Genomic DNA, 11867 nt, shown 5'->3' on the forward strand with positions numbered 1-11867 from the left:
TAAGTGGAAAGAATAGTGCTTATTGAGGGGAGAAAACATCTTTCCAAGACTCAGCTTCCTGAGGAGACCAAACTTGGGAAAGAAGGAAAAGGCAGAGTGTTCACCTCCACCAACTGTCACTATGCAGGCATACCCAAGAGGACTGGGTAGCTCCCTGGCCCCACCCTGACCCAATTTTATGGCTAAGAGTTGGGTTCTAGATGTAAATTATCTGTATTCAAATCATAACTCAGCACCTGATGGTTGTGTACCCTTGTATACCCCACTTGAACCTCCGTTTCCTCATCTGTAAAATGAAGGCAAGTATAGAACCTAATTCCTAGGGTGGTTATGAGGATTCCATTGGATGCTACAGTCCCGTAAAGTGCTCAGAGTGAGCATTCTATATTTGTGTTGTTGTTGTTAAGTGCCATCAAGTTGGTTACGACTCATGGTGGCCCTGTATAGGGTTCTGAGGCTGTAAATCTTTATGAGAGCAGAAAGCCTCATAAGAACAAAATAAATGTAAGCGATGACTATTTTCATTTTCCTGCAGCGGAAGTAAGCACTTGGGCCCACCATGAACTGGGGGATCTTCGAGGGACTCCTGAGTGGGGTCAACAAGTACTCCACAGCCTTTGGGCGCATCTGGCTCTCTCTGGTCTTCATCTTCCGTGTCCTGGTGTACTTGGTGACTGCTGAGCGTGTGTGGAGTGATGATCACAAGGATTTTGACTGCAACACCCGTCAGCCTGGATGCTCCAACGTCTGCTTCGATCAGTTCTTCCCTGTGTCACATGTGCGCCTCTGGGCCCTACAGCTCATCATGGTCACGTGCCCCTCACTGCTGGTGGTTATGCACGTGGCCTACCGAGAGGCTCGGGAAAAGAAGCACCGAGAGGTAGCGGGGGAGGGCAGTCGCCTTTACTTGGACCCTGGCAAGAAGAGGGGTGGGCTTTGGTGGACATATGTCTGCAGCCTGGTATTCAAGGCTGGTGTGGATGTCACCTTCCTCTATGTGTTCCATTCATTCTACCCCAAGTATACCCTCCCTCCTGTTGTCAAGTGCCATGTGGCTCCATGTCCCAACACTGTGGACTGCTTTATCTCCAAACCCTCAGAGAAGAACATCTTCACACTCTTTATGGTGGTCACAGCCATCATCTGCATCCTACTCAACCTTGTAGAGCTTGGGTACCTCGTTAGCAAGAGATGCCACGAGTGTCTGGCAGCCAGGAGAGCCCGGGCCCCATGCATGGAGCATCACCCAGACCCTGTCACTTCTTCCTGCAAGCAGAATGACCTCCTCTCGGGTGACCTCATCTTTCTGGGTTCAGACACTTACCCTCCTCTCTTATCAGACCGCCCTCGGGACCACGTGAAGAAAACCATACTGTGAGGGGCTGCCTGGACTGTACTGACCAGTCAGGGCTGGGACTGGAAGGGCAGCTGCATCCCTGTCTGCAGCAATGGGACAGCCATCAGTGAATGCACTAAAGGGGTGTAGCCTGAATGATGGGGGCAGGTGAGAGGGAGAAGTCACATGGCCTGGATCAAACCCCTATTCCTCCACTCCACCCACTTGCCCCAGCTGTGTGCCCATGGATAAATTACTCCTCTGCTCTACACCTCAGTTTCTTTCTTGTAAAATGGACATACTGATACCCACCTCACAGGGCTTTTGTGAGGGGCATTAAATAAGAGAACATACATGCCAGAGCCTTCCATGTGTGTGGTCAGAGATTAATAAAAGCCAATCCATTCACTCACTCAAGGTGTCCTTGTTCTACTGACATCTGTGACCTTTATTGGGTTATAGTGTCAATCCCTCTGACCCTGAAAAGGGATGAGCTTGATCCAGGCAGATGAGGAGCCATCCTGTCCTTCAGTAAAGGAGACCCCAGCACTCCTAGGGACCATGCTACATGCACATACTCACATTAACCTTTCTCCCCAGGTGTAGTTTTAGGTCCGTTGTTGTTGTTGTTGTTAAGCGCCGACAATTCGATGCCAACTCATAGCAACCCTGTATAGGGTTTCCAAGAAGCAGCTGGTGGCTTTGAACTGCCAACTCAAAAGAGAATGGAGCTTAGTCTGTGGGTTTCAGGGAAAGCATAGAGTCTCGGAGTCAGACATCTAATTCCTACCCAACTTCCACTGGGACTCCAGGAATGTGCTTTTAACTTCTCTCATAAGCGGGATTACTATACCTACCCCATGGGCTGCTTGTGTAGCCAGGATGAGCTCATGGGTGTGGAAGGGCCACATAAGTGTTAATCACTGGTATTAGGAAGCATTCAATAAATGCCTGTGAGAAATAAGGCAGAGGGGCCTTCGCAGTCGTAAGAGTGGGACAAGTGCAAGGTCCCTCTGTAGTCCTTGCTGAAACACACTCGGCATCCCTGAAACCCTTTTGAGGGTCTCAGAGAGTCAGGGCCCAAGGCAAAGGCCCTGAGGCTCTTCTCCACCCTGTGCCAACTGACGCATTTTGTGTTGTTGTCTGTATTCCTTTTCTCCACTAAGGTAGCAGAAGCCCTGATCTCAAAAAGTCAGAGTTTGCTGCTCAATTCCCCCAAAGCAGCCCAGTTTCAACAGAAACTAGAGGTCACCAAAAATGTCCCCACCAAGGTGGGGACCCAAAGTTGCCCCCTTTCATAAATTGTCAAATTTCAGCTTTCAGGAGGAGAGATCTGGGTAACGAGGGCAATAAAGCAAGCTGGAAGGGGGTGGACAGTCTCAGTGGTGCTGACCTGGGCCTGGGTGTCCCCTTCACTGAAGTCTCACCTACACATCTACCGACCCAGGAAGCCATGCCCAGCCATGCCCAACCAGACTGGAAAGGGGTGTGGGCCAGGCTGGAAGGGCCTCAGGTGTTTGCTCTGAATCTATGCCCAGGAAAGTCCACCTGCCTGCCCTCCGCTCACTCTCTCTTGGCTCATTGGCTCAGAAAGCCCCACCCAGCAAAGGAGTGAAGAACAAAAGTCACCTTCAGGAAGCCTTCGGGCAGATGGACAAACCCAGGGACAGGAGAGCTGCAGACCCCAAGAAGGGTGAGGACCAAGAATGGGAGGGATATTGGGCTGGGAAGCAGGGGTCAGTCAGGCTGACAATGCCCAGGGGCTGTTGGGCTATAGGCTTGCTTCCGGGAGGTGGTTAGAGGGGCAGTGGGCCAAGGTCCCCAGAAAAGCCCCAGGAGAAACGCTTCTTGTCTCATTAGATCAAAGGGAGGGCAAAGAACCAGACAAGGAGGTGGCGGGATCAGGTAGAAATGGTATTTCAGTTCTGTTGATTACACGTATATTATGTATTCACTGGTCAGTTTGGGGGCTGGATCCTGGGGATGTAAAGATGAATGTGATGGAGCGTGTGTCCAGCTAACATTTGTTCAGAAGTCAGGTAAACAGACCATTTGAGTACCGGTGAGGTATTCTGCCACAGGTGCTCAGGGTCAGGACAGAGAAGGCTTTCCAGAGGCCAATGTTAGAACGAGCTTTAGAAGCCCTAGGCTAAGGCAGGGACAGAGTGGGGATGGACTCCGGATAGAGGGTACAGAATGGAGCACCCAGGACAGGGAACAAATAGACAATGGAAGGCTCAGAAAACTGCCACTGAGCAGAGTAAGAGGGGCTTCCCGAGAGAGAAAATAAAGTTGTAGGGAGGGCAGCCCCTCCTCTGCCTCTTCTCTAGTCCCTCCCTAAAGCTGGAATGGATGAAATTTCAGAAAAACCCATTGTGGTCAGGACAGTCCCTGGGGCCCCAGCTCTGAAACAGGAAAGGCAGGGGTGAAGTGGTTGTCAAACTGCGTCATTGCAAAGAGCCTTCAGTTTGGTGTGGAGGGAACTTCAAGGGTGGGGATGTCCCTGGCCCAGAGACAGTGAGGATGGAGAATGTTCCATGATCTACCAAAGAGACTGATATGAACAAGCCCAGACAGAATCTGGCTCTTGTTGGTGCTCAAGAAAGAGTTGGACAAATCTGACAACTGATAAGAATGTGCTTCCCTCCCCTCCTGATGCAGCCCATCCCTAATGGAAGAGCAGATCACCCAATCCTTGCCTCTAATGATACTAGTAGGGCTGAAACTTGGGGTATAAAATGTCTATTGACATGTCCATACTGGGTTACTATCATTCATATTTATCTATTTATAGGATAAGAGACCCTGATTTTGAGACTGGAAGACTGACGCTGAAGAACATCTCCACTACACCTTCCCCTCTCTGTGCCTTTGTTTACTCCCATGTGAAATTGGAATTAAGGCAATCCCTACCCCTCCAAACCGCCATGAGTGAGGATTCAAGGACACAGTGGCTGTGAAAGGGTTTTATCAATTGCACCATCGATAAGGAGTCTTCCTGGGGTTAGTGGCCCCCAAGGTCTGAGTGGGTGTCACAGAGAAATAGACCTGCTCACATAAGGGAACAGGGACACTGTCAGCATGAACTGGGGGGGTTTGCAGAAACTCCTGACTGGTGTGAACAAGTATTCTACAGCGCTGAGCCGTATATGGCTGTCTGTGGTGTTCATCTTCCGTGTGCTGGTGTACGTGGTGGCTGCCGAGGATGTGTGGGATGATGAGCAGAAAGACTTTATCTGCAACACCAGGCAGCCTGGCTGCCCCAATGTTTGCTACGATGAGTTCTTCCCTGTGTCTCACGTGCGCCTGTGGGCCCTGCAGCTCATCCTCGTCACCTGCCCCTCACTGCTGGTGATGATGCATGTGGCCTATCGTGAGGAGCGTGAACGACGCCACCGCCTGAAGAACGGGCCCGACGTCCCATCCCTGTATGACAATGCAGGCAAGAAGCGGGGCGGGCTGTGGTGGACATACTTGCTGAGTCTCATCTTCAAAGCCTCTGTCGATGCCAGCTTCCTTTACATCTTCCATCGCCTCTATAAGAATTATGACATGCCCCGGGTGGTGGCCTGCTCTGTGGATCCATGCCCCCATACTGTGGACTGTTACATCTCCCGACCCACAGAGAAGAGGGTCTTCTCCTACTTCATGGTGGCCACATCAATCCTATGCATCCTGCTTAATCTCTGTGAGGTCACCTATCTGGTGGGCAAGAGGTGTGTGGAGACCATGAGCCCCAGGTGCCGGTCTCAGCATCGGGGTCATCTACTGGACACTTGTCCACCATATATCCTTTCCCAGAAAGGGCACCCCCAAGATGGGACCTCTGTCCTAATAAAGTCTGAGTTGACACCAATGGATACAGGTGGGTATACATAACCCCCAAGGCCAGAGTATAGGAGGACCAGTTCCCTCAAGTCGGCCTTCAGGCCATCCAGGAAAATGGGCAAGGGCGTTAGCATCTTTTCTGTAACAGAACAGGCCAGGAAGGTGGCTATGGGACCTCAAGAAGTCCATCCAGGGCCAGTCCCTGGGGCAGTTGAGTCTCTGGGTTCCGAGCCTTCATGGGAGGGGTGTTGATGGAAAGACAGCTGGCTGGCAGGTGGGGATTTTGTATATGGCAATAAGATATGTCAAACCTTGAATAAATATGAATTTCCCAGTACTCTGCAGACTGAGTGGAAAGGGGATTCACGATGAAAGGCAAAGTCACTCGATGAGCAACTGGGATCCAGGATCTCTGATCCAGGTTCACCTATCGCTCCCTTCAGACACAGAGTATGTCCAGGATGTGCTGTGGAGTGCCCAAAAATAAGGGCAGCTCCACAGGCTCTGGGCTCTGCATGTAGCTTGCTGAAGTAAGAGGAGGTATATCCCAAGAGCTCCTGGGCCTGGCATGAGTCAGGAGGCCTCTATTGCCCTCATCCTGACTCCCTAACCTGCTTGGCACACATCCCAAGAAAGGAAGTCCCTCCAAGAATGGGAGGAGAAAGGATGGGGGTGCTGAAAATCACTATGAGCACATCCCCACAGGACAGGAGTTCAATAAGAGTCAGCTAAAAGGTTCTTTTGGGGCCATCAAGTCTGTAGGGTTTTCCATTCTTTTCATCAGAAGTACACTCCCCAACTAACTTCATCCTCCCCATCTACCAAATAACTCCTGGAAACTTCCAAAACCATCCCCCCAACCAAGACCTGCCTCCAAGTCCCAGAGTTCAACACCTAGTACATAGCAGATCTCAGAAGGCCAACAGGCAACTCACATTCAACAATGCCCATACTGAATTCACTGTCTTCCCCACCATGAACAGTAACACCATCTACCCAGTTGCCCAGACCAAGAACTGATATACCATACTCAGCACCAGCTCTCTCTCAGCCTCTAACACCCTACAACACAACACCAAACACCACAGGTTCCCAATCACCAGTCAATCCCTCCGTCCCCACTCCACAGCCTTACTGCCTCTCACTGAACCGCTCCCATCTGCTTTCCACTACAGGGTCCAGAGTGATCTTTCTATAATCTGACTGTGCCATTCCTCCTGCTTGAACTCCCTCCCCACTGACCTCAACCCAGCCCCCGCTGACCTATCCACCTCCTCTTCCCTCCTTTTAAACCCACCAATAACACCAAAAGGTTCATGGTCCCTCAAACACAACATGCTGTGTCAGGTTTCTACCTTCATGCAAGTTGTTCCCTCTCCCTGGAATGTCCTTCCCTCCTCTGTGCACCTCTGGACCCTCAAGAACAACCTAAGTCACCTTCTCCTGTGAGCCACCCAAACTGTGTCTCTGTCATTCTCCAGGACCAGAATGGTCAGTCTCCCTGTGTCTCCTCATGCTCTGTGAGCCCTTCCATGTCAAGGACTGCTGAGTCATGCAAGTCCCAGCTGCCACCAATATATGTTTGTAAATGAGTAAATGAGGCATGAGCTGCTTGGGGGAAGGAATTTGTCCTGTGTATTGGAATCCTCTACCACACCTAGCACAGATTGGTTAGCAAGATTTTTGTTTGTTTTTTTCTTTGTTAACCACTAAATCCAGCCCAACAGTTTCATTTACAGATGAGGGGATTTAAGCCTAGAGACCTTCCAGTGCCATGCAGGGAGGCTTGACCCAGGTCTGCTGAGTCTGTCCAGGACTGTGTCCCCATTGGTCCATTCATAGCCTCCATCACTACCCCCCGGTGATGGGACAAGATCAGAGAGTCTCCCTTGTCTGAGGTCAGGTTCCCTAGGAGCAGAGCCTGAGGCAGGAATTAGGTGGTAATGAAGTGACAAGAAAAGTAGAATGGGAGCATGAATGTGGACTGTTAAGGATTGAACTGTGTCCCCCCAAAAATGTGTTGTAAATTCTAACCTTTGTGTCTGCGGATGGAGTCCTAGTGTAGTACTGTAGGATAAGCACTGAACTGCTAACCATAAGTCAGTGATTCAAACCTGCCAGCTGCTCCTCAGAAACCCTATGTTGTTGTTATATGGCATCCAGTCGGTTGCAACTCACAGCAATAGAGTTTTCAAAGGGCCACCATGAGTCAGAACTGCCTAGATGGCACTTAGCTACAACAAACAATGTATCTGTGGTTATAATTCCATTTGGGAATGGGTTGTATTTGTTATGCTAATGAGACCAGATCAGTATACATACAAATGTCTTAAATCAATCTCTTTTGAGATATAAAAGAGATTAAACAAGCAAGAGAAGGAAGTAGAAGCAGAGGCAGAAGAAGACACATACCAAGCCGCATGAAGACTGCCCAGCAGCAAAAGCTCAGAAGAACAAAGACCTTCCTCCATAACCAACAAAGAGAGAAAACCTTCCCCTAGAGCCAGCATCCTGAATTAGGACTTCTAGCATCCCAAACTGTGAGAAAATAAATATATTTGTTAAAAACCACCCACTACCCACTTGTGGTATTTCTGTTATAGCAGAACTAGATAACTAAAACATGAACTCAGACCAAAGTTAGCCTTGGCCTGACCCCTATGAGGGTAGGAAGCATGAATCATTAACCCTATCACAGAGCTATCTCCTCCTGGAGGCAAGGGAATCAGGCTTTGGAACACCCATATCAGCCAGGACACTCCAGAGTCAGGGGAGTGGCAAGAAGAAGTAGTGGTCCCAACTCAGTCAAGGTCAATTTGGGGCACTTATTAGAAATAAGGAACTCTGGTAGCATAGTGATTACGAATCGTGCAGCTAACCCCAAGGTTGGCAGTTCGAAACTACCAGCTGTTCTGCGGGAGAAAGATGAGGCTTTCTGCTCCTGTAAAGATTTACAGCCTCGTAAACCCTGTGCAGGGTCGCTATGAGTCAAAACCGACTCCATGGTACTTAACAACAACAACATTAGCAATAAATAACAAATATTCCCAGAAGCTGAAAAATGGCACATTGACTCAGTACAGGGGACCTATATAAGGTGTCAATAACATCTCCTGACCCCTGAAAACAAGACCAGTTTCCACCTCCAATCCAGACCAGAACACTGATCACTCAATCTGGGACAATAGGACTCAGAACCAGATGGCCCTACACTTCTCAGATCAAGTAGCTCCTAATACTAGGCAAGGGACCATCCTGGTCAACTCTCCTTGAGATTCCAGATCCCCATTGACTCTATATGATGGTGAGTATGTTCTGGGAACCAACCCCCATCACAGGCGTCTCCACAGGTGCTGCCCCCAGAAGGTCTCAAGTCCTGAGCCACTCTGAGAAAGGCAGAGACCAAACACCACCTCCAGAGGAGACTGGGACTAATACTCTAAGAAATCCTTCAGTCATCTAGTCCCACACACTTCCTTATGCATAGTTCCTTCCCACACATTCTCCTCCCCACACTGTTATGACTACCACTCTCAGATCTCTTCATCTCCACTTTCTTGAAAAGTTTCTAATTGCCTTCAGCCCCTGCCACCATTCCCTTCCGTCATCTGCCTTGGCCTCCACCGCTCTCATCTACTTCTCATTCATTAAAGACTTGAGCATATGACTCAGGGTCTTCTCCATATTTTCCTATAACTCAACTGTGAGTCACCCAATCCTTTTCATTCCATGACCTCCTCATCTCTTGGGACTTCCTCTTCCTCTCCATTTGGCTACCCACTCACAGGACCACACCCAGACCTTGTCATCACCCAGAACTGCCCGACATCTAGAATTCAAGTTGGCAAATATTTATTGTTCGCTTTATATGACAGGCCCCAAGGTATGTGCTAGAATCCCGGTATGGCATAATGGGACAAAATATTGGATAACAAAGTCGGTTTGAACTGCAAGGTCTGCAGTTCAAATCCACCAACCATTCCTCAGAAACCTTATACAGGGTCACTATGAGTCAGAACTGACTCAACAGCCCTTAACAACAATAAGCTATATGCTGGAAATGTATCTGCAGTCATGGAGCTTATATTCGAGTGAAGAGGCCAGTTAACTGTTAAACCAGTGGCAAACTGGGGATACTGGAGAAGGTAGAGGTGAAGCTGATACTTAGGAATCCAGGAATGAGTTCCCTGAAGCTTCCTAAACAGAAACCATCCATCACCCTCTTCACTGACAATCACCCTTTCCTGTTCTCCCTTCCTTCTTTACCCAATTTGGATTCCATGAACCCCCATAACACACTTAATTATAGATATCCCCTACTCTTTCTTCTTTCCCTAACTCTATAGTGTTGGTGTTGCTGTTCCTGTTGTTAGCTGATAGAGTTGATTTATGACTCAGGGCAAACCTGTGCACAACAGAATAAAATGTTACCTGGTTATGGACCATTGTGATCCACAGAGTTTTCATTGGCTGATTTTCAGAAGCAGATTGTCAGACCTTTATTCCTAGTCTGGAATATTCCTAGTCCACTATAGTCTGGAAATTTCACTTGTTCAGCATCATAGCAATACACAAATCTCCACTTACAAGTGGGTGGTAGCTACTCATGAGGTCTATCAGCTGAGAATCAAATCCAGGTCTCTCACATGAAAGGCAAAAAGTCTACTACTGAGCCACTAAGGTCCTATGGCAAGACCCTAACTCTAGCTAAATCCAGCTGTCTACGTGGTACCTGTTTCTAGCGAAAGAGGAAGGTGTTGCCAAGCAAAAGGAAAAGGAAAGAAAGAAAAAACTCCAGGCAAAAGGATAAGCATATGCAAAGGCCTTATAGCAAGAGTAAGTCTGATAGCTAGCTGGAAGAACTGAAAGTCACCAAGGATGTCTTTAGCCAAGTGAAGGGGTAGTGGTAGAGAATTGGGCTAAAGTCAACAGGAACTGGTTCATGAAGGACTTTCTTTGTAAACTCCTACTAATGATCTTTGACTTTATCCTAAGGACAATGAAAACCCACTAGAGAGGAGATGACCCAAAAGGGTGACTTAGTCACACACAGCATGCCATCCCCCTACAGTAAAGAACCAGGAAATCAAGTAAAACAGATCAGATGACAATTTAGAAACCCAGAACAGCAAACAGAAGGATGAAGAATGCGATCAAACACTGAGGGAGGAAGAAGTTAAATGAAAACAATGAAAGAGGTGATGCACAGACTCTAGGTACCCTACCAGCTGACCCAGCACAGCATGGCCATTTTGAGACAAAGAGAGCAGCATTCTTGGGCAAGGAGCTCAGGAAGGCAACAGGAGACAAAGATACTGTGTAGACAAACCCAGAGCAAAACAAGGTGAGCAGAACATGAACTGGATCTAAGGAGGGAATATACAGGAAGGCAGGTGAAAGTCCTAGGGATCCAGTGACCATAGAGAAGGGAGAGAGCCAGAAAATAGGGAAAGAACTACTCAACAGATCATGGTCCATGATCATTTGGGCAGGTGGACTTGGTGGAGTGGGGAATCCTTGGAGTGGTAACTAGAGATTCCCTACCTGTCTGGGCAGACCCCTTCTTCATATTTGATCAAGGTTGGGTCCTGATCACAGCTGAACTCTGTGGAGGGTGTCTTAGTGCCTATGTCAGAGACTAAGGGAACATACTCCACATTCACTCCCTTCCCTTTTTCTCTTTTTCTTCTCTCGCCTCTCACCCACCCCCACAATTTGCTGCAGGTACTCCCATGCCATCAGACCTGAAACCTGAGGCTCATGCCCACTCTGCCCATCCGTATGTCATCCTACCCAGCCAGCGATCCATGATACACCTTGCCAAGACATTAGACCTGCAACCGCAGACACATACCCATTCTACCCTATTCTGAGCCACCCTGCCCACCCAATAATACTGGCATTCACTTCTACCACCAGTCCAAAGACTACAGGTGCAAGACTCACCTTCCCTTGCCCCTGCCACACCACCCATCAGAGACTGGTAGTGTGAGTCTCTGTGCCACCCACCCAGTGACCAGTGTCCCTCATCCCAACCATCCAATAACTGGTGGTGTACACATAGCACCCAACCCAGTCACTGGTGAAAATGCTCCTTGCACCTAAATTCTGGTAATCAGCTAGACAGATACATCACCTTATCAATAATGTCACATCCTGACAGGTGCCATCTTCACTTTTGCTAAATGAAGAGCAGAAGATGTTAGCGCCCACATCTATTGTCCACCTGGATGCAGCATCACACATTACAAACCCAAACAACTCCTGCAGGTCATCTGTACTTGCACGGAAATACCTCGATACCCTATCACTTACTGAGATGCCAATTTGTGCACACACAGCAGGCCTATCCTGTCCATTGGATAGCATTCTTCCATGGCAAATACAAAGACATCCTGTCCTGATTCCAGAGACAACAATAACTGCTAGTTCCAACCTGGAAGGAACCCAGGGCCCTATAAGGGCTGTGAAGGGACCCTGACCACCTAACATTTGTCAACTAGTATCAGGAAAAGGACCTGTTCTTCTACCCCCCGCCCCCCTAATTCTAGTAAGGGAACACATAAGAACCTATACCTACAAAGGACATGCACACGGGTGAGACCCAGCAATACCACTCACTAGTGGGAATAAATCCTGCCCAGCCAATATAAACCACCAAAGTCACACATAGACTAGAACCACAAAACAACAATTAAAATAA

At 48.5% G+C, this 11867-nt stretch overlaps 2 protein-coding genes across 2 annotated transcripts in view; both read left to right on the forward strand.

The window, feature by feature from the left end:
- The first annotated feature begins 559 nt into the window (after positions 1-559).
- On the forward strand, positions 560-1378 carry GJB5 (gap junction protein, beta 5, 31.1kDa). Its single transcript, XM_006867514.1, has one exon. It carries the CDS (start codon positions 560-562, stop codon positions 1376-1378), a length of 819 nt encoding a protein of 272 aa, XP_006867576.1.
- A 3039-nt stretch (positions 1379-4417) lies between these two features.
- GJB4 (gap junction protein, beta 4, 30.3kDa) overlaps positions 4418-11867 on the forward strand; it is a 25714-nt gene continuing 18264 nt past the window's right edge. The window contains 1 exon segment of the mRNA XM_006878283.1: positions 4418-5056. Within this exon segment, the coding sequence (XP_006878345.1) occupies positions 4418-5056 (639 nt within the window).

Source organism: Chrysochloris asiatica, unplaced genomic scaffold (assembly GCF_000296735.1).
Source record: "Chrysochloris asiatica unplaced genomic scaffold, ChrAsi1.0 scaffold00106, whole genome shotgun sequence".
Classification (NCBI taxonomy): domain Eukaryota; kingdom Metazoa; phylum Chordata; class Mammalia; order Afrosoricida; family Chrysochloridae; genus Chrysochloris; species Chrysochloris asiatica.